This window comes from Chanodichthys erythropterus, chromosome 11 (assembly GCF_024489055.1).
Source record: "Chanodichthys erythropterus isolate Z2021 chromosome 11, ASM2448905v1, whole genome shotgun sequence".
In the NCBI taxonomy this organism is placed as follows: domain Eukaryota; kingdom Metazoa; phylum Chordata; class Actinopteri; order Cypriniformes; family Xenocyprididae; genus Chanodichthys; species Chanodichthys erythropterus.
In genome coordinates this window covers 27,967,471-27,993,973 of record NC_090231.1, presented here as the reverse complement: position 1 = coordinate 27,993,973, position 26,503 = coordinate 27,967,471, and the positions used below count along the sequence as shown (strand labels likewise).

Sequence of the window (26,503 nt, the reverse complement as noted above, 5' to 3'; positions counted from 1 at the left end):
TACAAGTCTGGAATATTTTTTGGAAAGTCACTTATGTTCACCAAGGCAACATTTCATTTATTTATTATTGATCAAAAATACTGTAAAAACAGTAATATTGTGATCTATTATTACAATTTAAAATAACTGTTTTCTCTTCTAATGTGAAATGTAATTTATTCCTGTGATGCAAAGCTGAATTTTCAGCAGCCATTACTCTTCAGTCAAATGATCCTTTGGAAATCATTCTTTTGATGTTAATATCAAGACAACAACACAGTTTATTGTATTCACCAGCTTTACTACTGAAATAAGATTGCCAAAAAAAGGAAAAAAAGACAAGCTTCTTTTTTTTCTTTTTTTTTTTTTAAAGCAACTTCTCGTTTTAAAGAACATTTTGAGTTCACATTATTTGTTCCTTTCGTTGATTTATCACAAGCATCTGATACTGGAACACTATTATCTTTTATTATCATTAATATCATTATCTTATTATCTTTTATGTACTGAGAAGTATCTGATTTTAGGATGCATAATAATAGAATAAGTAAAATCGTTTGATACTGTGATGTGCAAAAAGGAAAGCTTAAAAAGAATGCTAGGAAAAAAGGGATGAACTTAGACATCAAACACCTTCATACAGCCCATCAGCACTTTTCTTAACCTAAGGGAAAAAAAAAGCCATGGGGAATCATGGTTGGCTCATTATTCCAGGAGAAAGCATAGCCTACCTAAAACCACACACATAACACAAAACAGTTTACTAGGTATATATATATATATATATATATATATATATATATATATATATATATATATATATATATATATATATATATATCCCCATTGAACTACAGACCACTACAAGAATGTTTACCTTGAATAGTGCATCACAGAGTTGTAGTCATAGGGGGTACCCAGATTGTTGGTGTCTGCTCTATTGAAATTGTACTGCATTGCTGTTACAGTGCACAAGAAAGTATTAAGGACTGTAACTGTAAATCTGGTAAAAACACAGTGAAGTTTAATCTAGACTACAGGACATGCAATTGTGACTAAATATTATATGCCCTGTTTTATGCATATTGTTTTCTTATTTTTTGTTCTATTTTATCATCTTTTTCAACATAATCTTTTGCAGTCTTCTTAATCACTTCCTAATATTCATACTTTTTTAAAAAAAAATTATTCATACTTATAGACCCTTTTACTGTTTGTACACAATGATGACGTAGCAACGTATGCGCGCGCATTTTGGCAACGGAAGTGGTGTTGTTCCCCATAGGTTCTGTTAAGCCGAGTTCAGACTGCACGATTTTAGCCCCGATTTTGGCTTGCCGACAGGTTTTGAGAAATCGCCGACAAATGCCCGAAATCACAGGCAAATCGGAGCTCGTTCACGCGAGTGACAATCACGCAGTGTGAATGAGCAAAGACGCGATCTGAGAGAATCACCGACGAGTCGCCGACACCCGTGAGATTTGGCATGCTAAATATCTGGACCTGTCGGCGATTCAAAATCCTGCAGTGTGAAAAGTGTTCTGACTGAAAACTACATCGGCGATGACCGACAGCCAATGAGAGAGCAAGATACAGAGCAGCGGGGAGTTCGGAGAGGAGTTACAGACCACAATATCAGCAAGCATGTCTTCGTTTCAGATAAACATTACAATTATATCAAACAGAAACAAAGCACAAACATTTGCTTGACCATCCGAAACAGCAGCACATTGAAAAGTTATCTATTTAGTTCCAACTCGTCTTTGCAGAACACACAATCCACAGTCTCTCCAAACATTTCCTCCTCCGTATTCTTCTTTTATTTATGTATTTTTCGCTGCAAATCAGCGCACAGGCAATTCATATTTCAAGCTTCTTGCGGGCTACTATTTTTAATAATAATCCCACCGTGTGTCTCAATCAGCTCCCTAGTTCAGTAGTCAGGGCACTGATGAGGATATCAGCCACATTCACTTTCATTATATGCTGATTCACTACCTAGGGAGCTAGGGAGCTGATTGAAACGCAGGGCCAGCCTCACATGAGAACTCCGGTCTTGAACGCGTGATATCGCGTTGTTTCCTTGTCACGTCTCGCGTGTGTTTGGTTGTGAAACGTAGTTTGCGTGCCAGACAGAGTTGTCCGCGATTCTTCCTATTGTAAAGTCATGCAGTGTGAAACCTTCTGTCGCCGATCCATCGTGCAGTTTGAACACAGCAGCGACTGAATGCTGGCCAAGATAGTCATGCAGTGTGAAAAGAACAGTGACCCGACTACTTTGAAAATCGTGCAGTCTGAACTCGGCTTTAGCAACTCCGAAAGTATATATATCAGCTTCGCGAGCGGATTTAGCAACACAGACAGATAAAGTTATTTTAAAAAGTTTACTTTATCAAATGGTATCCGGCTATCAGATCCGTGTAGTTGAGTGGATAGAAGACGTTAACAGATGCCCAACAGTGGCCAGATACATAAACCAGGGCTGCGTTCAGCCCCGACAAAACGTTTTTTAAACGGAAACGGTGGCGCGTTGAACACCCTGTTGTGATGACGCAAGCGTTGCAACTATGGCAACTGAGAAGGCCAATCTTTGTGTTCTTTTTGAAGAATTTTCAATCACAGAGGTAAAAATATTAACAAAAGTACTTAAAGTAGACTGTGGGTAATGTTACTTAACCAATCTGACGCAGTTGTTGAACTTTATTGCTATAAAACTGACGAGAAACACGGAGAAACGCCGACGCTGTCCTTTCCAGCAGCTTGAATGTTTTCCCGGTTGCCATGGCAACTCTAACGGCCACCAGCACTAACGTAAACATATAAAACAATAAAAAAAGGTTTTGCGTCTTTCCAAAGTTAACTTTATACATTTTTATAAAAGCCATTTATTCGTTGTCACCTCGGAAAAATAAATTCTTCTCTCAGAAAAATTAACTTTACTCTCTTGTCAACATACTGTGCGCGCTGTATGTCACGTCACTATATATAAAAAGCAGTTATCCATATTCTGACTTGGTGAAAAGAAACATTTTTTTTCTTAAGGGACATTTCAGTCTTGTGTCTGACGTTTAATTACACATTTTAAATGGCAAATTCTGATAATAATAACATATAAAGAATGTGTAAATGATGGTAATGAAATTACTAGCACATGACGTTGCTATAACGTTGCCAGTAAGTCATGGAATGACCATTATATTACGAATAGAGGACGTATATGGAACGTCCTTGGTTTTCTTATAACGTTGGGAGATCGTACCGACGACGTTGTGATATGGTAATTTGATGGTAATAATATTATGGGCATACAACGTTGTAGTTACGTTACTAGTAAGTCATGGAATTACCAATATATTACGTATAGAGTACGTATCTGGAACGTCCTTGGTTTTCTTATAACGTTGGGAGATCGTACTGACGACGTTGTGATATGGTAATTTGATGGTAATAATATTATGGGCATACAACGTTGTAGTTACGTTACTAGTAAGTCATGGAATTACCAACATATTACGTATAGAGTACGTATCTGGAACGTCCTTGGTAATCTTATAACGTTAGGGGGTCGTACTGACGACGTTGTGAGATGGTAATCTGAAGGTAATGAAATTACTGGCATGCAACGTCATAGTTACGTTGTCAGTTAGTAAGTCATGAAATTACCAAAAAGTACGAATACATTACGTAACTGTTACGTCGTGTGTTAGCTGGGTATATTTACCTGATTGACACCTCAAGTGTATACTCAGGAGAAGCTAAAAGCGTATAAGTCTCTTGACGCGTACAACTTTGTTTTTTGTTTTGTTTGTCACGAATTAAAAGAATAAAAAGTTAATTTCGAGTTTATATCTCACAATTCTGACTTTTATTTCTCGCAAATCTGAGTTTATATCTCACATTTCTTAAAAAAAAAAGAAAAACAATTGTGAGATATACTCGTTTCTGTCTTTTCTGAATTGCAATTTATCCCGCAATTCTGACTTTTTTCCCCCCAGAATTGTGAAATAAACTCACAATTGCGAGTAATAAAGTCCGAACTGGGAGTAATAAACACGCAAATGCAAGAAAAAAGTCAGAATTGTGAAATTAAAATTGTATAGACTGTTTAAGTTATCTATGTGAAATGTTATAGGTTTAAATATTATTTCAATGCTGTAACTGCTATGTATGTATGTCCTCTGAACTGCATGTGAATATTATGTAGACTTACTGTTTACATCAAATTCCTGCTTTAATAGTAGACTAATCCTTGCAGGTGTCATCAGTCCAGTCTGTGAAACGTCTCCGTTTAGCTTCAAAGGACGTTTTCAACGATGGTTTTCTTTAAAAATGAAGACTATATTTTTTGCATTCCGATTCCAACATCCAGAGGCACATCAAAACATTTTTCTCTTATTCTGTGGATTTTGCACATTTTCCTCCAATTGCTACCGCTATTTTTCTGCAACCACTATGCGCGCGCAGCTGCAAGTGACGTCATTGTGACGTCTGCTCCAAAGTGGTCTATAGAACCAATCAAAAAGCTTAGAAATGTAAACACACTGACCTAAACGCTGATTTTTAACAATGGGAAGCCCCGTTTCGACTGACAGGCACGCGATCGGTCGAGCCATCCTCTGTCAGACTAGCGCGCCTTATAAAATAAAACTCCCATTTGCGTGTCTCTCTTTAAAAGTCAATAAAAATTGAATCCATATAGGTAGCACAGAAATTCTTTTTGCATACAAAACCAAAGACTTTAAGCTTTCATATCAAGCCTCCAACATGCTTCTGTTGTGTTGTTTTCACCCTCTAATGAGTCTGAGTAATATGCGTTTACAACAAAAATAGCACAGCAGCTAACTGAATACAAGTCACGTGCTCATAACTTCATGAAAAATGCACAGATCATAAAAATCGCACATCAATATTTAAAGCAGATTCTCAAGATTAAAATGAATCCGAAATCAATATAATATATTGCGTTGATCCCAAGATATTACTCACGAAATGATTTAACATACTTGGCTAAAAACATGTCTCTCATCTCTCCGGGATGCAGTGTGTATCCAATGTTCCCGGACCCATCCATGTTCGTTTTCCAACGTGGAATAACACAAAATAGATATAATTTTAAAGCTTAGAATCTCATCTTTTTAATGCACTTAACCATTTTGAAAAACTCCTAACGAGTGCTGCTGAGAAGCACCTCTAAACCGGAGTTTACCGCCCGTTGGCGCCACCTGGCTGCGGAAAAAATGAACAACAATTTTTCAAACTATTCTTTATAATATCACCGCGAAATTTGAACCAGATGCAGCTCACATAGGAGAGCATCACCAAAAAAGAATTTTTTAGCGATCTTATTGTGTTCCTGAGTTATTCCATGTCAAATAAAAAAGAAAAATTATCTTTAAAAAAATTATATTTTTTGTCTTTTATCAGCTGTTTCTCAGCAAGAAAATGTCCTAATGTAATATATTTTCTTAAAATTTAAAATGTTTTCTAACAAATGATACCTACCTTTTGACTCTCCTTGCTAGAGTTTTGGAGTTATAGTCTACTTTTGTGTGTGTCGCTCAGGAAAAAAAAAAAAAAACTCTAAAAAAGCCTTCAGGTCTTAAAGGGTTAATTCAAATAAATACTTTAAAATAATTTGAGCTTCAGCCTGGTTTAATAGCATTTATATATATATATATATATATATATATATATATATATATATATATATATATATATATATATATATATATATATATAAATGTCTTTGGTCAAATTAAGCTGTAAAATAAATAGTTTATCCCTTTAAATGCAATGGATTTTGAAAGATATCAACAAAAAAATGGGCAAAAAACTTTAAAAGCGATTTTCTCAGGTTTTCAATTTGAAAAAGAGGGCAGACGACCATAATTAAAATGGGTATATCTTTAAAACCATTCAAGGTATGACTTTGACTAGGATATCATTTTAAAGCTTATTGTCTCACCATTGATACCAAAATCTCAATTTTGAAATTTGGGTCACTGTGACTCATTTTGCTGGATCAGGTCACATTTGATAGAGGGTAGGCTATGCATCAACGTCACTTTCCCGCCGAAAATGCGCTCCCTCAGCTAGACTGAGCGGCAAAAGAACCTGCTGCATGACTGGATTAATAGGAGAAACGGCGAAAACGCGAGTAAAACTAACGAATTACTCTAAAGGTTGGACTCGAAAGTGTTTCTTACTTGTCAAATAAACCTAATCCATGGATATTGACATGCAGCCAGGAGTCGTGTTTCCTGACATTTGTGCCTGATTTGATGCCGGGGAAATACATAAAGCAAATCTGCCTGTATTTTTTATAACTACAATATCGGTAGGTTTAAATCTGCTTAATCACTTATAATATCAATGTTATATCGTCATATTGTCCAGCCCTAAAACTTTTATAGTATAGTTTTTGACAGTGTTGTTTATTTAAAAACACCCAATTATGCATAATATAAGATGGAAAATATTGAATTGATGAGTCGTCAACATAATATATAACAATACAGTATGATTTTACCTCAAAATCCAACAATTCGACACAAAATGATAACTGCAAATCCATGTTTCTCTGCTGGAGTCTAGCTGTTTCTGTGAATTGCAGTGATCCATTTGCTTCTTTTTTCTGTTGCTTTCTCTAGTTTTTAAATACCTCAGGGTTTGTGTCAAATCCGTACAGTCAGCCGCAAAGCTCCCGTTCCCTTTCGATACTTCACTCGTACTTCGTATGGGGAAAGGTCTCCCTTTTTCCCCGCTGCTGAAGCCTTTTTCAATAACGCAGTGTAACTGCATCGTCATTGGTTCACTCATAGACAAGTTGTTGAACCAATGGCGGCGCGGCATAGCTGCACGGCCTATGGCGACAAAGCGCGCGAATGTTCCCGCCGAAATGGGCGGGGTTAAGGGCTATATAAGCGAGCGTTTCGCCATAGGACTTCAGTGTTTTCTCCTTCAGCGACGACCTCTACTTCTCTTCGCTGATCTCCGCCTGAAGCCGAAGAAGCTCGCCGCCTTCCTGCTCTCGCCGCCGTCTGAAGAGGCTCCCGCAGCGGACTCGCCTGGACTCGCCGGTTGAGGACAGCGCCGGCGCCCTCGCAGACTGCAGCTTCCAGCGCCGTCGCCGAGTCGCCGCCTCCCGCTTCCCGCTCCCGGCCGCTTCCTGTGCGTCCCCTTTTGACGAGTCTGGAATCGACACGCCGGCTTTCAAGGATCTACGCAGCGCCACTGATCTTGCCCTGCGAGCCACGAAAGCTATGGCCCAGGCCATTGGTTGTTCCATGGCCAGCCTGGTCGTGTTGGAGCGCCACCTGTGGCTCAACCTTACAGAGATCAAGGATCTAGACAAGACGGCCTTCTTAGACGCCCCGGTCTCTCCTTCTGGTCTCTTCGGGCCTGCAGTGGAAGGCTTCACTGAGCGCTTTACTGCCGCGCAGAAATCGTCTCAGGCTATGAGGCATTCAACCCCTTGCCACTCGGGCCGAGGCCTGGCAGGCCATCCCCGATGTGTCAGAATGGGTTATGGGGATCGTAAACCAGGGCTACTCGCTCCAGTTTGCACGACGGCCCCCTCGCTTCGCCGGGGTGCTTCAAACATCGGTCAATCCGGACGACGCTCATGTCCTCCGGGCCGAAGTTATGTCATTGCTGGAAAAGGGAGCTGTGGAAACAGTTCCCCCATCAGAGAGCGAGACAGGCTTTTACAGCTGCTACTTTCTGGTCCCCAAAAAGGATGGCGGTCTCGGACCCATCCTAGACCTCAGACTTTTGAATCACTCCCTCATGAGACGGAAGTTCAAAATGCTGACGCTGAAGCAGATCCTCGCGCACATCTGCCCCGAGGACTGGTTCTGCCCGCTGGACCTGAAGGATGCGTATTTTCACATCCAGATAGCCCCCCGTCACAGACGATTCTTGAGATTCGCATACGAGGGGGTGGCGTACCAATATACGGTCCTGCCCTTCGGGCTGTCTCTGGCTCCTCGCACTTTCACCAAGTGCATGGACGCGGCTCTTTCCCCTCTGAGGCAGATGGGAATCCGGGTTCTGAATTATCTCGACGACTGGCTCATCTTAGCCCGTTCGCGAGACGAGCTGGAACACCACAGATCCGTGCTCCTCAGCCATCTACAATGTCTGGGTCTCAGGGTCAACTTAGCCAAGAGCTCGCTATGCCCCACTCAACGAATCTCGTTTCTGGGAGCAGTTTTCGACTCGGTCCGTATGACGGCAGTAGTCTCGCCAGAGCGCGCCCTGGCAATTCAGCAGCTCACAGCATTTGTCACGAACAAAGCCTATCTCCCTCTGAAGTTTTTCCAGAGGCTGCTAGGGCTGATGGCTTCCGCCTCCCCGGTGCTGCAGCTCGGCCTTCTTCGGATGCGGCCTCTTCAGTACTGGTTGAAGTTCCGGGTTCTTCCCAGCGCCTGGCGGCACGGCCGCTTATGTCTCAAGGTCAATCAGGCCTGTCTTCTAGCCCTGAAACCTTGGATGGATCCAGTATGGTTCGAGCGCGGAGTCCCCTTACAGGCGGTCTCACGAAGGACGGTGCTCACAACAGACGCCTCCAACTTGGGCTGGGGCGCTGTGTGCGAGGGCAGACCGGCCTTCGGCTCGTGGAGCCACGACGAAAGCCGTCTACACATCAACTGTCTAGAGATGCTAGCAGTGATGAAGGCCCTTCAGTTCTTTCAGGCTTACTTGACGGGACGTCATGTCCTAGTTCGGTCAGACAGTATGACTGTGGTGTCATACTTGAACCACCAAGGTGGTCTCTCGTCCAGCCGCTTATGCGCTCTGGCGAAACGTCTTCTGGAATGGGCTCTTCCGAGGCTTCAGTCGCTCAGAGCGACTCATGTTCCTGGCAGGAACAATCTGAGTGCGGACATGTTGTCACAGAGCAACATCCCCTCCGACGAGTGGATGCTCCACCCCCAAGTGGTCCTCAAGATCTGGGAGTTCTTCGGGAAGGCAGAGATAGACCTCTTCGCCTCAGAAGATAACTCTCATTGCCCAATATTTTTCTCGAAGGAAGTAGATGCTCTGGCCCACACATGGCCCAGCACGCTCCTTTACGCTTTCCCTCCGATCGCACTGATCCCCCAGGTCATCAGGCGCATCAGAGAAGACCAGCACAGAGTCCTTCTGGTGGCCCCGCTCTGGAGGAACCAGGTTTGGTCCTCAGAGCTATTCAGGCTCTCCCTGGGAGCCCCGTGGCCGATTCCCCTGAGACGGGACCTCCTCTCTCAGGCAAACAGAACAATCTGGCACCCACAGCCAGAGCTCTGGGCTCTGCACCTCTGGTCCCTCGATGGGAGCCGACTAGCCTCCCCGGGGATGTCCTAAATACCATTTCTCAGGCTAGAGCCCCGTCCACGAGACGCCTCTACGACCAGAAGTGGTCAGTCTTTGTTGATTGGTGTTCGGCACGCAACATAGACCCTGTGGAGAGTGACGTATCTTCCATACTGTCTTTCCTCCAAGAGCGCTTGGGAATGGGGCGCACCCCTTCCACGCTTAAGGTTTACGTAGCAGCCATTGCAGCGTTCCACGCTCCTATTGCTGGCCAATCAGTGGGACGAAATGGGCTTGTGATCCGTTTTTTGAGGGGTGCTAGGCGATTGAATCCTCCCCGCCCTCTCACTGTTCCCCCCTGGGACCTCTCGTTGGTCCTCAGGGCCTTAAAGGGAGCCCCATTTGAACCAATGGGTTCAGCCGACCTCAGGCCCCTAACGCTAAAAACCGCTCTGCTACTAGCACTAGCATCGGTTAAGCGTCTCGGCGATTTGCAGGCTCTCTCTGTGAACCCTGCATGCCTCGAATTCGGGCCTGGTGACTCTAAGGTCGTTCTGAAACCTGGGCATGGCTACGTTCCTAAGGTGCTCTCAACTCCGTTTAGAGCTCAGGTCATTTCGCTCTCTGCTCTTCCTCCCTCGGCGGACGAACTGGAGCTGGAGCTACTCTGCCCAGTCAGGGCATTGAGGACCTACATAGAGCGATCGCGGTCCTTTAGGCAGTCGGATCAGCTCTTTGTTTGTTTTGGCGGCCGCACCAAAGGGTCTCCGGTCTCGAAACAGCGCATCTCCCGTCGGATAGTGGATGCTATTAACCTGTGCTACTCCTCACTGGGTACTAACTGCCCCATAGGAGTCAGGGCCCACTCCACTAGAGGAATGGCTTCCTCGTGGGCTTGGTCCAACGGAGTTTCCATCCAAGACATCTGTGAGGCGGCCGGTTGGTCTTCGCCGTCCACCTTTGTCAGGTTCTATCATCTCGATGTCCCGACCTTACAAGCTCGGGTTCTCTCGGTGTGATTAGCGGCCTCTGACGAGTTCCGCTTCACTCCATCCCAGGAAGTATCTTCCTTAAGTGTAACCATGGGTTCGGTTAGGCTTTGCCTTCTTGCTTGTCTTCTTGGCCCCCTCTTGGTTGGCCAAATGCAAGCTATATCGTTCCCAGCCGTGGCACGGCGTGGTTGAATTCGTTCCCCATACGCAGTACGAGTAAAGTATCGAAAGGGAACGTACTCGGTTACTAACGTAACCTCGGTTCCCTGAGATACGGAACGAGTACTGCGTCACTTGCCGTGCCACGAGGCTGCGGCTCAGGGTCGTCGCTTCAGTCGATTGACACTGAAGTCCTATGGCGAAACGCCCGCTTATATAGCCCTTAACCCCGCCCATTTCGGCGGGAACATTCGCGCGCTTTGTCGCCATAGGCCGCGCAGCTATTGGTTCAACAACTTGTCTATGAGTGAACCAATGAAGGTGCAGTTACACTGCGTTATTGAAAAAGGCTTCAGCAGCGGGGAAAAAGGGAGACCTTTCCCCATACGCAGTACTCGTTCCGTATCTCAGGGAACCGAGGTTACGTTAGTAACCGAGTACGTTTTGTCTCGCGACATTCACGCTGAAAACCAATGCTGCAGCTCAGTCTTTTGCCACTCAGTGTGCGTGACCGCAGTCCTAACGGTCGACGGTGACGTCACGTGCATACCCTCTATAGGCAACAACACCACTTCCGTTGCCAAAATGCGCGCGTAACTATTTGATCACGTGGGCTGTAAAAGGATCTATTACTTTTCATTCATATATTTCATATATTTATACAATATACTATTTGTGGCGACCAGGGCGGGAGAGAGCCATGAGGGAACGGCACGAGGCCGGTGACGCAAGTGATAACGACTCGAGCATCACCTGAGGCGCACCGGCCTTGTTTCTCACGGAGGAGCTCCGGGAGCATAAAAGGAGGACCAGGCCTGGATATTATTATATGTTTTATTATGTTTGTGTGCAGGCACGTGCACATATATAGACAAAAAAGGGGCTTGAGCGCCTGCCCTTTTTCTTCTTCGAGAGAAAGTGCCCTTTTTTCTGGGGTGCTTTTTTCTTTCTTTCTTTTTTTATTTAATTAATATATATTCCTGTTTGCGCACAGCTTCCCTGTCAAACAAATATATTTACTGAATAAAACAAATAAAAAAATACTAGGTCGGCTTTGTTGAGTTCAGATGCCCTCACTCCGCGACGCGCCATTATGGCTGCACGCTATGGCGGGCCGGAAGGTCCAAAAATATGGCTACCGACTTGTCGCGGGAATTCACTATTCAATTGCCAGTAGCCACTGAATTTACCACTGATAGGCCGGCGGTGCATCTGTATACACACTCTCCTCACGCAGCGAACGACTCACTTTCCTCACGCAGCTGACCACTGACTCTCCTTAGCTGGCGACTCACTTTCCTCACGCAGCCGGCGAGTCACTTTCCGCAGCCAGTGACTCACTTTCCTCACGCAGCTGGCGAGTCACTTTCCGCAGCCGGCGAGTCACTTTCCGCAGCCGGCGACTCACTTTACGCAGCCGGTGACTCACTTTCCTCATGCAGCAATTGACTCTCCTCACGTTTCTTTTCAAATACTGTGATGGTGCAATAATAACTAACTACATCTAGTAAAGTTTATAATTTTTTGTGTTGTAATTGTAATTTATTCTGAAGCAATATTCCCATCAGTGTTCTGTAAACTGTTGTTAAGATGTAAACTGTTAATCATCAGATTTGTATATGCCCCCTTAAAGGGATAGGTCAATCAAAAATAAAAATTCTGTCATCCTTGCCTTACCTTCTAGTTGTTCCAAACCTGAGTTTCTTTCTTCTGTTGAACTAAAAATATATTTTGAATGTCAGTAAACAGACAGCTGACTGTAGCGTCAACGATCTTCAAAATATCCTTTTTTAGTTCAACAGAAGAAAGAAACTCATAGGTTTGGAACAACTAGAGTGCAAGTCAATGATGACAGAATTATCATTTAGGTTTAACTATCCCTTGAAATTGATTGTCGTGGCATTTTTTTTTTTTTTACCTTTATAAAAAAGGTAATTTCCCCTAACCTTGGCTATCAATCTCATGTTAATTAGGGCTCACTGTAGGGCTTTTACTATTATTTTTAGATACAAGATACATTTTTGATTTGCAGTTGTCAGGCTTAAACACTGGTTCTGCAGATTTTTTGACATTTCACAATTGCATTGTTTTTGTAACACATTAGTTTAATGTATCTTTAATTAAAGTTATATATTTTATCAACATTTGAACTTTGCAAAAAGGGAAATGTCACTTTTTCAGAATATTGTATATTAAAGATAATTTGTAAAATCCACAAAAGCTTTTTAGATATTTATTGTAAAATTGTTAAACAGTGTTATTCATGCTTGTTTTGCACATTCATATTAAATTTTATACATGCATCTAAATGCCACTTCTGATGCATATTTCCTCTGCCGTGGAAAAAATAATGGTAAAAGCCCTACAGTGAGTTATTCTAATTAGCCTAACATGAAATTGATAGCCAAGGTTAGGGGAAAATTACCTTTTTTATAAAGGTATAAAAAAAACAAAAAAAAAACAAATGACAATCAATTTCAAGGGATAGTTAAACCTATAATTCTGTCATGATTGACTTAACTTGTTCCAAACCTATATGAGTTTCTTTCTTCTGTTGAACTAAAAATGATAATATTTTGAAGAATGTCAGTAACCAGACAGTTGATGTTAACCAGTGACTTAGTATTTTTTTCCTACTATGAAAGTCACTCGCTACAGTCAGCTGTCTGTTTACTGACATTCAAAATATATTTTTAGTTGAACAGAAGAAAGAAACTCATACAGGTTCGGAACAACTAGACTAGACTTTTTTATTTTTGATTGACCTATCCCTTTAAGGGAGCGTATACAAATCTGATGATTTACAGTTTACATCTTAACAGTAGCCTAACAGTTTACAGAACACTGATGGGAATATTGCTTCAGAATAAATTACAATTACAACACAAAAAATGATAAACTTTTATTTGTAAAAAATGAATACTTTAATTCATCATACATTAAAGTGATGAAAAGTGAGTGAAGACATTTGAAATGTTACAAAATATTTATTGCACCATCACAGTATTTGAAAAGAAACGTGAGGAGAGTCAATTGGCTGCGGAAAGTGAGTCGCCGGCTGTGTGAGGAAAGTGAGTCGTTCGCTGCGTGAGGAAAGTGAGTCGTTCACTGTGTGAGGAAAGTGAGTTGTTCGCTGCGTGAGGAAAGTGAGTCGTTCACTGTGTGAGGAAAGTGAGTCGCCGGCTGCGTGAGGAAAGTGAGTCGTTCACTGCGTGAGGAAAGTGAGTCGTTCACTGCGTGAGGAAAGTGAGTCGTTCACTGTGTGAGGAAAGTGAGTCGTTCACTGTGTGAGGAAAGTGAGTCGCCGGCTGCGTGAGGAAAGTGAGTCGCCGGCTGCGTGAGGAAAGTGAGTCGTTCGCTGCGTGAGGAGAGTGAGTCGTTCGCTGCGTGAGGAAAGTGAGTCGTTCACTGTGTGAGGAAAGTGAGTCGTTCACTGTGTGAGGAAAGTGAGTCGCCAGCTGAGGAGAGTCAGTGGTCAGCTGTGTGAGGAAAGTGAGTCGTTCGCTGCGTGAGGAAAGTGAGTCGCCGGCTGCGTGAGGAGAGTGTGTATACAGATGCACCGCCGTAGCCTGACTACGTCAGACTTCCTACTTCCGCTCAATTTCATTTCGCTTCTGTACTCAGTCTGATACAGCTTCAGAGCTTTCTGTTTTCCACCGGTCTGGAAACAGCCGGGCCAATCAACGAACAGAGGGCGGGCTGAGAGTCGTGACGTAGATGCTAAGCGCCGAGTTTTACATTGTAGGTTAGAGAAATCGAAAACCGAAACGACTGTGGAAATGGGATGCAATTCGCTCTGTTATGGAGAACATTCAACTCTTTTTCACTCCGGTATTTCGCTCGCATCATCGTGTTTACAACAGGTTTACAGTGAAAGTTCAATCATAGATTTGAGTTCGATGCATAATGTCTGTGCTTCGATGCGGCTGTACAGGCGCATAACATACGTCATAACTAAACGTATCTGATTGGCTTACGGGTAACCAATGATTTTAAACTTCAGACAAGCGCCCCCTAGCGAGAGAGAAAACACTTCTCTATTATGCCATTCCAGACTCTACGAAGCAAAGTGAAGTAGCAGAGTCTGGTATTACCAGGCTAGCACCGCCGGCCTATCAGTGGTAAATTCATTGGCTACTGGCAATTGTATAGTGAATTCCCGCGACAAGTCGGTAGCCATATTTTTGGACCTTCCGGCCCGCCATAGCACGCACGCTCGCGCGCCCGGCCCCACCCCACCCCACCTCACCTCACCTCACCTCACCTCGAGTTTGCTGTTGGCTGAAAACTTGTGAAAACTATTCCCGCGAAAATGCAACTGCTGTCTGGCGATGAGTAGCGAAAACGAAAAAAGCCCTAGATGGATCCATCCCATGCATTTCTTTCAGATAGGCTAGCCTGTTCACAAACCTGAAACTTTTGGCTATTTAAGGGTAATTCATACATGTAACGCTGCATTAATAGTTTGACCACAATCAACGCATCTGTCTGATTTGATATTAATTTATGTTATATTATAATTTCAATTATTATACTGTGCTTTGCATTGCGTTTTGAACTATGGTGAAGATATCAGTTGGGCTGCCAATACCAGAAGAGGATCATTCCATGAACCGCATCATTACACAGTTTTCTAAGGATGCATGATTTGTTAAAACTATTTAAAAATCATAATACAGCATTAGCTATATAATGATATTCTTAAATCTACACTTACACAGGAGAATACATAAAAGTTTAAACCCTCGCTCTGTCTTTGCATGTTTGATGTCCATATATTCTTGAAGAAATTACAGTGGCTGTAGCATTTCTATCACAAAGAAGTGGCCGAATATTATTATTTAACTAATAATATATTTTTAATCATGGTGGTTGGCTTTGATCGTGCTGTGCTGTGTAACAACAAAAATCAGCAGGCTTTTGGCGCCCTCTGTAGGCATATATATAATATATATAGTTATAATATATAATGCATTAAGCATTAACAGTTCAGGAAAACAAATTATTGATGTTTAAATATGTAAATTAGCTTGTACTGGTTAATTTAGAAGAAATCTACAGATGCAAACAGACAGAGGGTAGTAAGCTTAAAACAAACTCCATTTAAATGTGTAGGGTTAGGGTTGAGTTTTCTTTCCATTAGAGTAAAAGGCATGGCATCAAAAATGAACCAAAATCTTAAAATTGTCCACTTCATGAAAGAAGTATTCCAATAACACCAAAAAAATTAAAACGATTTATTGATTTAAACAAATTATTAATGAAACTATGTCCCTCTCCTTGGTGCAGTCATTTATTCTAAATATATATAGATACTTGAAAATAGTTGCTGTTGACTTCTCTTGTGATAAACTGAGTGAATACTAAAGAAGACCATGGTCTCTATATGTGAACTAATTATTTTGTAGAAATCTGTGGAGTATAAAACAATTGCGTGAGTGTAAGGGAATTTCTCTGGGGGGGCATTGCCCAGGATCCCCAGGATACTTGTTTTTTTGTGATCGCACACAAAATGTAAAAAATATATCAACACTAAATTAGTTACATTCGCGAATTACTAGCGACATTGTGCGGTTGTATTTTTCTGCTGCGGCGCATCCTTTTACAGTTCTCCCTCACAGACATGCTCAGCACTTAAGGTGCTCACACCATGCTAGAATTGCTATAACTACAAGATTTCAACTTGTAAAAAGCATTCATGTCCTCATCAACATCCTTTTTCTAAGCAGTTTTCCAAGACTTTTGCACACCTTCTGATCACTTCTCAAGACAGCCATTGACAATCAAATGAGCAGATGACATGCAGCTCCTTTATAAATGCGCTCTAGTCTCTATTTAAACGCGCACACACCATTAATTCATTGATACACGATCATGAAATACTTGGAAATTTAGCTTGAGTTTTAAAATTGTAATTTCCAAGTCATGAAAAATCTTGAAAATGAAATAATTAAAAACTTTAAAAAAAAAAAATGTAACTGTTCTAGTAAAAGATAAAATAGTTTTGCCCAGTTATGTTCAGCTCTAAAATATTCTATCAGCATTATTGATAGATAATATATTTGTTGAAGAGTAGCCTATTATTTGATGTGATAAGTTACATGCACCTTTCAGAATCTACAAAATAATCATTTAAAAAAAAAAGTGAGATCAAAAAAATATTTTTTTTTTTTTATTATTTAGCACTGCAACAAAAATGTATTATTATGAGAATGTTTACATATTGTTACAACAGAGACGGCACGGAGGCAGATGTAAAAGCAAGTACAATTGTTTATTGATATCAGCAGAGAAATACGGTGAGTATATGGTAATAGAAGTTTGGTATGTAGATAGAAGCAGTGATACTGTCCTTTTGATGATTGCAGATGGAGTACGGAGAAGCACGTTGGAGACTGGAGACTGGGAACACTCACACACAGTAGGATAAGCACACGGGGAAGACTGGAGACACTGGAGACGTTGGAAGCAGGTAAGTAGTAGATTGGAGTCCTTGAGGTAAGTACACATGGAGCTTTGGTACAAACGAGACCGGACAGTGACTGTGTGTGAGTGTGGGGTTTTTGAGGTGGTGGTGATAGCAGTGCTGATGATGTGCAGGTGGCAGTGATTAGTATTCTGGTGATTGGGTGCATGGGTAATGGAAGGAGGTGGAACCTGACGTGTCTGTGACAGTACCCCCCCCTCCCACGGCCCGCTCCTGAGGGCCGAGGACCCCGAAGTCGCGGTGGTCGTCCTCTTGTGCGTGGGGCAGGTCTGTCAGGGTGGCTGGCGTGGAATGCTTGTAGAAGATTGGGATTGAGGATATCGTTTCTAGGCACCCATGAGCGCTCCTCGGGGCCGTAGCCCTCCCAGTTGACAAGGTATTCCAGTAGACCACCACGGCGCCGGGAGTCCAGTATCTCGTGAACCTCGTAAGCAGCACTGTCGTCCAGGATGAGTGGAAGGGGGGGTTCGGCGGCTGCCACGTCAGGTTCTGTGGAGGGAGAAACAGAAGGGTGGTGAGGCTTTAATAGAGAGACATGGAAGGTAGGATGAATTTTGTACGGAGGTGGAAGTTGTAAACGATATGTGACGGGGTTGATCTGTCTGGTGATGGTGAATGGGCCAATGAAGCGAGGACTCAGCTTCTTGCAGGGCAGACGCAATCTGATGTCCCTGGTTGACAGCCAGACCTTCTGCCCTGGTTGGTAGGACGGGGCATTGGAGCGCCGAAGGTCTGCTGTCATCCTGCGTCTGCGCAGGGCTCTCTGCAGTTGATGGTGGGCTGAGTCCCATACCCTCTCACTCTCCCGGAACCAGTAGTTGACTGCGGGGACATTGGAAGGTTCCCCGTCCCAGGGGAACAGCAGGGGTTGGAAACCGAGTACGCATTGGAAGGATGTTAGACCGGTGGAAGGTTGGCGGAGAGAGTTCTGGGCGTACTCAGCCCAGGAGTTCTGGTGGCCATGACAAAAGGTACGCAAGAAGCAGCCAATCTCCTGGATCTTCCGTTCTGTCTGCCCGTTCGTCTGAGGATGGTAGCCAGATGACAGACTGACGGTCACACCCAGGAGCGACAGGAAGGCCTTCCAGACACGGGAGATGAATTGGGGCCCTCGGTCTGATACGATGTCTTTGGGGATTCCATAATATCGGAAGACGTGGTTAAACATGAGCTCGGCTGTAGTTAAGGCGGTAGGTAGACCTCTCAGGGGGATAAGACAGTAGGCCTTGGAGAATCAGTCTACTACTACTAGCACACAGGTGTGACCATCCGATGCCGGGAGATCCGTGATGAAGTCAACCCCCAGGTGTGACCAAGGTCGCTCAGGAACGGGCAGCGGAGAGAGCTTGCCGGCTGGCAGGTGACGAGGGCTCTTGGCGATGGTGCACTCCCTGCAGCCCTGCACGTACCTTCTGACATCCCTGGCCATGCTGGGCCACCAGAAGCGCTCCTTTAGCAGCGAGAGGGTCTCATTGCCCCTCGGGTGACCAGTGCCAAGTGATGAGTGAGCAGAGTGTACCAGTGGAGTGCGACGTGTCCGGGTGACGTACTGACGTACAATAGTAGTGAGTGGTTTCATCTTAATGGAGGGAATGATGGCACTTACCAATGGTCGAGGAGGACGAATTGGGCATGCGGAGATTGCATGCCCCGGAGATCCACAGTATAAACATAAGTTCAGGGTCAGCCTTCTTTGGCGTTCTGAGGGAGATAGACGGGAATTATCTATTTGCATGGGTTCGTTGGCTGGTTCTGGGGAGCTGACGGGTTCGGATCGGTGGGAAAAGATGGTGGAGAGTGGCTGGCCCTGGTGCTCATCGAGACACGACTGCATACGAGTGCCTACGCGGATGGCGAGCTGGATGAAGCGTTCGAGGCCGATGGAATCCTCGTATGCAGCGAGTTGCAACCGTACTCTGGGTTCCAACCCCTGACGAAAGGAAGTGATGAGGACTTGTTCGTTCCATCCGCTACTGGCGGCTAGCGTCCGGAACTGCAAGGCATAATCAGTCACTGAATTTGATCCTGGTTTCAAATTATAGAGTTTCTCACCAATAGAGGAGTCAGCCGAGGGGATTCCAAAGACTTCACGGAAGTGGGTGACGAATGAAGAATATGATTTCACCACGGAACCTTTTTGAGTCCAGAGTGAGTCGGCCCACTGGAGCGCCCTGCCTTACAGTTGGGAGATTATGAATGCTATTTTAGCCGTGTCGGTGGGGTAGAGATTGAGGAGGAATCCGCTGCAATCTTCCGCCGATCCTGAGTAGGGCGCCGGTCGGGCCATGGGACTGGCGTGCATCAACGGTGATTGAGTGGAAGAAGTGGAGGCGGAAGCGGCAGCAGGTGATGGTGATGGTGACGGTGGTTGTGGGGTGAGTGCTCAGCGCAAAGCGTCAACGAGCTCTTGAAATGGGTCTTGGGAGCTCATGCTGATATCCTGTTGGTATGGTCCGGTCTTCTGTTACAACAGAGACGGCACGGAGGCAGATGTAAAAGCAAGTACAGCTGTTTATTGATATCAGCAGAGAAATACGGTGAGTATATGGTAATGTAGATAGATGTAGAAGTATGGTATGTAGATAGAAGCAGTGATACTGTCCTTTTGATGATTGCAGATGGAGTACGGAGAAGCACGTTGGAGACTGGAGACTGGGAGCACTCACACACAGTAGGATAAGCACGCGGGGAAGACTGGAGACACTGGAGACGTTGGAGATGTTGGAAGCAGGTAAGTAGTAGATTGGAGTCCTTGAGGTAAGTAAACATGGAGCTTAGGTACAAACGAGACCAGACAGTGACTGTGTGTAAGTGTGGGGTTTTTGAGGTGGTGGTGATAGCAGTGCTGATGATGTGCAGGTGATTAGTATTCCGGTGATTGAGTGCGTGGTAATGGAAGGAGGTGGAACCTGACGTGTCTGTGACACATATAGTCCACAATATATAATATCTGCCTTTACACAAATTAAGCAGTTCAAACATTTACATACACTTAACTTATTCTCATGTGTGTCATTAATTTACGACTGTTTTTATGATTTTCTTTATGATAAGTCCCATGTTTGGGACTCTTCTCATACCCAACTGTTACAAATGGTGAAAACTTTTACTGATACTCCAGGAGGAAACAATGCATTAAAATTCAGGGAGTATAAACATTTGCACAGGATGACTGGAGGGTAAATTGTTTTTATTTTGTCTTCTAGAAAATGTTTTATGAAGCTTTTGTAGGATAGAACTAAAAAAAGTAGATCTTTAAATAAAATAAGAACTTCCAGTCTTATTCCAGTCAGAATTTTCAGACATCCTGTTCATAGGTTTACAACCCACTGGCTCTCTTATTGTGTTGTGTTGTCTTGGGCATCAGTACATGTTTGCAGCTTTTGATCATCTAGGTAAGAACACACACTATTAAGAATCAAGCATAAAAACTTTTGAACTGGATCTTTTGTGTAAATTCAGTTATTATTATATCTTGTGGTTTTCATTTTTATATAGCCAAAATAACTGAGCACAACTCTACAGAAATGAACCAAAAATATAGGCGAGAAAAACACAAAAAAGGAAAGAATCATGCAACCAGGTCTTCTAATGGTTTAAATTTCTTCAATGAACCAAGTTGTCGTCTTCCACTTTTAAATTTTACCATTGTTAAAGATTTAGAGTAAATCCAAAATTCTTTCTGAAAAACAGAAAACAATGGTTTTGTTTTAAGAAACATACAGTAAATGAATATAACATAAATATAACATTTTCCCTAAATGAAATATTGTTCAGTAGAAATTGAATGTTTCCATTATTATACCAAAATCATCTTTAGAAAATGAAGAAATCAAATTAATTGTAATTTTAAGCCATTCGTATATGTTAGACCAAAAGTCTCTAAACAGTCTAATTAAACAGTTGTACTAACTAAACAGTCAAAAAACAAATGTACTGTTGTTTCAATTTCAGAATCACAGAAAGTACTTTTGTGATCAATATTAAATTTGAAGCTGTTATTAATCTGAAAAAAACTCTAAAAAATGGAGGAAACTGTTTAGTAGTTAAAAGTGGTTGGGGATCATAAACCTATGAATCATAAATCATATTATGCTGCCCCACCAAGTTTTCGAAATGCCCCCCCAGTCACCCAATCCTAGAACCGGGCCTGGGTTTACCCAGATTTAGGCCCCGTCCACACGGAGACGCGTTTCAGTGAAACCGCACAATTTTTTTATCGGATAGGCGTTTCATCCACACGGATCCGGCGCTTTCGAAAGGTGAAACCGGTATTTTTTGAAACCGGGTTCCAAAGTGGAAAAATTTGAAAACGCGGGCTTGGCGTTGTCGTGTGGACTGGGCAATCCGAATAATTTCTGAAATGATGATGTCATCACCCCACGTGTCGACCCTCGTCAGACGCGCTAACACCACAAAACACCACCAACAACAGCAATAGCCGACTCTACATGCTTGTGTTCGTGCTGCAGAAGCTACTGAACCAAAATAAAGTGTTATTTCTAAGCTTTGCTAAAGTTTGTATTCAGCACGCAAGGTTTATGCGCATGCTCCAAGTCTTCTTCACTGCTTTAAGTGCATTTCTGCGGCAGAATTACAGTGCCACATAATGGCCTGGCATGTATACTATATCATTTTGAGTCGTTTCAGTGGTTTCGTGTGGACGCAGATATTTTTTGAGATGAGGAAAAAAAATATCGGTTTAGGGTAAGCTCCGGCTTCGTGTGGACGTAGCCTTAGACTGTATTCGGAGAAAGTTCCTCTGCCCTTGATGAGGTACAAATCGAATGCAGGAAACTTCCGCAAAAGACTGCATACCTCTTTTATTCACTCCTATTTCAGCAGGAGCTGTGGAAGAAATAGACTGTTGAACAGAACATTGTGACACTGATGAGATGATATCAAATTTGGTGAATATCGGCACTTACAGTACTGGTTGGAGATGCTCTTCATGCTCTTGGACAGGTTGTCTACAGCAGTCTGTTTGCGGACTTTCTTGTGAGCCAGTGAGGATGTTAGGATGATGATATAGTCATCATGAAGTGGTCTGATTCACTTATACCGGATGTGGTCTTTGATTAAATTGTTTAATGTTAGTTGTTAATTTCACATTTCACCATAAAAAAAAAAAATCTGTTATTTTCTGTAAAATTAGGATTTTTTTTTTTTTTTTTTTTTTTTTTTTTACAGTGGTAAACTCACTGTCATGTTCAAGAAACCAGTTTGAGATGATTTGAGCTTTGTGACAGTGTGTTATCCTGCTGGAAGTAGCCATCTGAAGACACTGTGGTCATAAAGGGATGGACATGGTCAGCAACAATATTCAGGTAGCTGTGGTATTTAAATTGGTAATAACGGGCCCAAAGTTACTCCAGGACATTGCAACATTTGCAGAAGCACACATTTTGGCTTTGACGTGACTAAACATGACATCTTGTGGTTAATTGAGTTATTTTATTTATTCATGTAATAATAGATGTTTTCTGGTCAGATAAGGGAAATAATGTGAATGCTTATGTAGAAGTGTGTGTGCATTTCTCAGATAATTACAGAATCATGTAGCTGTTTTGTTGAAAGTTTTCTTTGATGTAGATTTTAGATTTATGTCATATAAAGATGCTGCTGCTATTTTCTGTAAAGTGTGATATTGCTCTGTGTATTGAGAACATTACAGTTATTATGGTTATTGTACTGTATCAGTAATTTAACTGATGTACACTGTACAAGTCTGGAATATTTTTTGGAAAGTCTCTTATGTTCACCAAGGCAGCATTTCATTTATTTATTATTGATCAAAAATACAGTAAAAACAGTAATATTGTGATCTATTATTACAATTTAAAATAACTGTTTTCTTCTCTAACATATTGTGAAATGTAATTTATTCCTGTGATGCAAAGCTGAATTTTCAGCAGCCATTACTCTTCAGTCACATGATCCTTCAGAAATCATTTTTTGATGTTAATATTAAGACAACAACACAGTTTATTGTATTCACCAGCTTTACTACTGAAAAATATTGCCAACAAAGGAAAAAAGACAAGCTGTTATAATTTTTTTTTTATGGATGCATAATAATAGAATAAGTAAAATCACTTGACACTGTGATGTGCAAAAAGGAAAGCTATAAAAAGAATGCTATGGAAAAAAAGGATGAACAAATACGTTCTTCATACGGCCCATCAGCACTTTTCTTAACCTGAGAAAAGAAAAGAAAAAGAAGGAAAGAACATGAAATGAAAGACAATAATTATAAAGACCACAAGCCTGCTTGACATGCTTAGCCTAGTGGTTTAAGGTGGAGTTTTCAGAATCACAAATGCTGTTTTTTATTCAAATGACAGGAAAGGCTGAACGTACTGCAGTAGAGTCTGTTAATGCGTAGGATGTCATTGCGGCTCATTTGTTTAGCTTCACCAATCACAACGTTACTGTCAGGAATGGGAATCATGGTTGGCTGATTATTCCGGGAGAAAGCGTTCCTAAAACCACACACATAAAAAAACAAGAGTAAACATTGTCATTGTGGAGACTTGAAATTGAATGAAAAATCCAATATATATATATATTATATATATATATATCCCCATTGAACTACAGACCACTACAAGCATGTTTACCTTGAATAGTGCATCACAGAGTTGTAGTCATAGGGGGTACCCAGATTGTTGGTGTCTGCTTTGTTGAAATTGTACTGCATTGCTGTTACAGTGCACAAGAAAGTATTAAGGACTGTAACTGTAAATCTGGTAAAAACACAGTGAAGTTTAATCTAGACTACAGGAAATGCAATTGTGATTAAATATTATATGCCCTGTTTCATGCATATTGTTTTATTATTGTTTGCTCTATTTTATCATTTTTTTCAACTTTATCTTTTCAACTTTATCTTCTTAATCGCTTCTTTATATTCAAACTTTTTACTTTTCACTCTATATATTTATACAATATACTATTTATATTCATATGTATATTATATATTTTAAATACATATTTACATGTTTGTAAACCATTTTAAAAAGGTAAAAATGTAAGCCTAATTTCAAACAAAAAATATATATTTTTTCCAGTTTCTCTTAAGAATTCTTAACAAAAATACCAGGATCAATGTTCTCATAAAGGATTCGGATGTGTTTGTCACGGTCACTGCGGTTCTGTTCATGATGAAAGCCGAGAGCATGAAGGAGTTCGTGCTGAACAATATAGTGATAGACACAACCAGGATGCTGGAGAGAAACAACCTGTCCTTCACTTTGGCGGCCCAAATATGAATAGCATCTGTCGACCACATAACACATCAGGTTATACATTTGTGTAAAGAGAAAGCACATTTACCATATACACAGAAATGGGATAGAAAGGATCCTTGATAGGTTTACCCAGAATGAGACTGTATGCGGAGATAATTCCTCTGCCCTTGATGAGGTACGAATCGAATGCAGGAAACTTCCGCAAAAGACTGCATACCTCTTTTAATCACTGCTATTTCAGCAGGAGCTGTGGAAGAAATAGACTGTTGAACAGAACATTGTGACACTGATGAGATGATATCAAATTTGGTGAACATCGGCACTTACAGTACTGGTTGGAGATGACGTAGGGCACATAGACATTTCCATCTCTGCTTCTATCCCATTTGCACCCACGAGCAGTACATGGATCTGCATTCTCAAGCCCGCTTGCTACGGCGATGTCTCCAAACTTGATCAAAGGCCTGTCCTGTTCCAGTTCTGCAGTATAATGCACAATAATTCAGTATGTTGATTCTGGTGATATAATTGTTTTAAATGATAAAGAGAGTTGAGGAATTTGCCATGAGCTGCTACACAAAAGATGTGCCTACACCATCAACTTATAGTCTTCAAACTCGTACCTGCATTTTTGGTGTTTTCAATTATAGTTGACACTGGTATATCATCTTTCTCAGTGATGTCACCTGATATATGAATCAGTAAATTATTAATAAAACACTGCAAAATTTACATTTTAGTTTTTTCTTTCTGTGCATGTTACCTGTCTCCCCGGAGATATTTTCAATTATATCCTGTTCAAGAATTTTAAACACGTATATTAGAAACCAAAGATTAAAAATCAAAAGCCGCTTCAATTAGGAAGATGCTGATGCTATTGTTTTCCATGTTGGATATTGTTGACTGTTCTCACCTGAATAGTGCGACTCTGCGCAGGAACAGAGCTCAGCAGTAGAGAGATGACCACCACCAACAAGTACATGATGAGAGCTTTCTGAGAAACCTCTGGATCAAACAGAGCTGACAGTTATATACTCTTCTGAAAGCCTTAACTTCCTTTTCTGTGCAGTAGCCCGGCCTTCATGAATTCAGCGCTAAAATACCACATGGTTTAAAAGCAGAAATGTGCTTGTGTTTGTGCAAGTGCTTAAATTAGTAATTCAGTTTTGAATTAATGATTTTTATTTGTGCTGTAATTTTGTAAATCATTCTTTTAAGGTCAATGTCTGCCAGTCCACAAGAAGAGATAGAGCTTTTTCCTACATGGCTCCTAAAATGCTGAATAGCCTTCTTGACAATTTAGAAGACTATATGTATATATACAGTATCTCACAAAAGTGAGTACACCCCTCACATTTCACCAAGTATTTCATTATGTTCTCAAGGGACAATAGAAATGAGAATTGGATATACTTTAGAGTATAGGCAATGTGCAGCTTGTATAGCAGTACAGATTTACTGTCCTCTAAAAATAACTCAACATACAGCCATTATTGTCAAAATAACTGGCACCAAAAGTGAGTACACCCTAAGTGAACATGTCAAAACTGTGTCCAAAGTGTTAATATTTTGTGTGAGCACCATTGTTATCTAGCACTGCCTTAATCCTCCTGGGCATGGAATTCACCAGAGCTGCACAGGTTGTTGCTGGAATCCTCTTCCACTTCTCCATAATGACACCACGGAGCTGCTGGATGTTAGAAACATGGTGCTTCTCCACCTTCCGCTTGAGGATGCCCCACAGGTGCTCAATAGGGTTCAGGTCTGGAGACATACTTGGCCACTCCATCACCTTCACCTTCAGCTTCCTCAACAAGGCAGTTGTCATCTTGCCAGTGTGTTGTCGTTTGGCCCAGTTTCTGAAGGGAGGGCATCATGTTCTTCTTCAGAATGTCACAGTACATGTTGGAATCCATGTTTCCCTCAATGAAGCAGAGTTCCCCAGTACCAACAGCACTCATGCAGCCCCAGGCCATGATGCTGCCACCACCATGCTTGACTGTAGGCAAGACAAAATTTTCTTGGTACTCCTAACCAGGGCATCGCCACACATGCTGGACACCATCTGAGCCAAACAAGTTTATCTTAGTCTCATCATACCACAGGACATGGTTCCAGTAATTCATGCTCTTGGACAGGTTGTCTACAGCAGTCTGTTTGCGGGCTTTCTTGTGAGCCAGTGAGGATGTGAGGATGATGATATAGTCATCATGAAGTGGTCTGATTCACTTATACCGGATGTGGTCTTTGATTAAATTGTTTAATGTTAGTTGTTAATTTCACATTTCACCATAAAAAAAAAAAAAATCTGTTATTTTCTGTAAAATTAGGATTTTTTT

At 41.9% G+C, this 26,503-nt stretch overlaps 1 protein-coding gene across 1 annotated transcript; it reads right to left on the bottom strand.

Annotated features, from left to right (window-relative positions):
* Positions 1-22,897: 22,897 nt before the first annotated feature.
* On the bottom strand, positions 22,898-25,191 carry LOC137031319 (low choriolytic enzyme-like). Its single transcript, XM_067402237.1, has 9 exons — positions 25,078-25,191; positions 24,928-24,958; positions 24,788-24,850; positions 24,492-24,644; positions 24,294-24,411; positions 24,014-24,192; positions 23,535-23,616; positions 23,275-23,396; positions 22,898-23,113 (listed from the first exon to the last, which is right to left on the bottom strand). Exons 1-9 carry the CDS (start codon positions 25,144-25,146, stop codon positions 23,109-23,111), a joined length of 822 nt encoding a protein of 273 aa, XP_067258338.1. The 5' UTR covers positions 25,147-25,191; the 3' UTR covers positions 22,898-23,108.
* Positions 25,192-26,503: the final 1,312 nt, after the last annotated feature.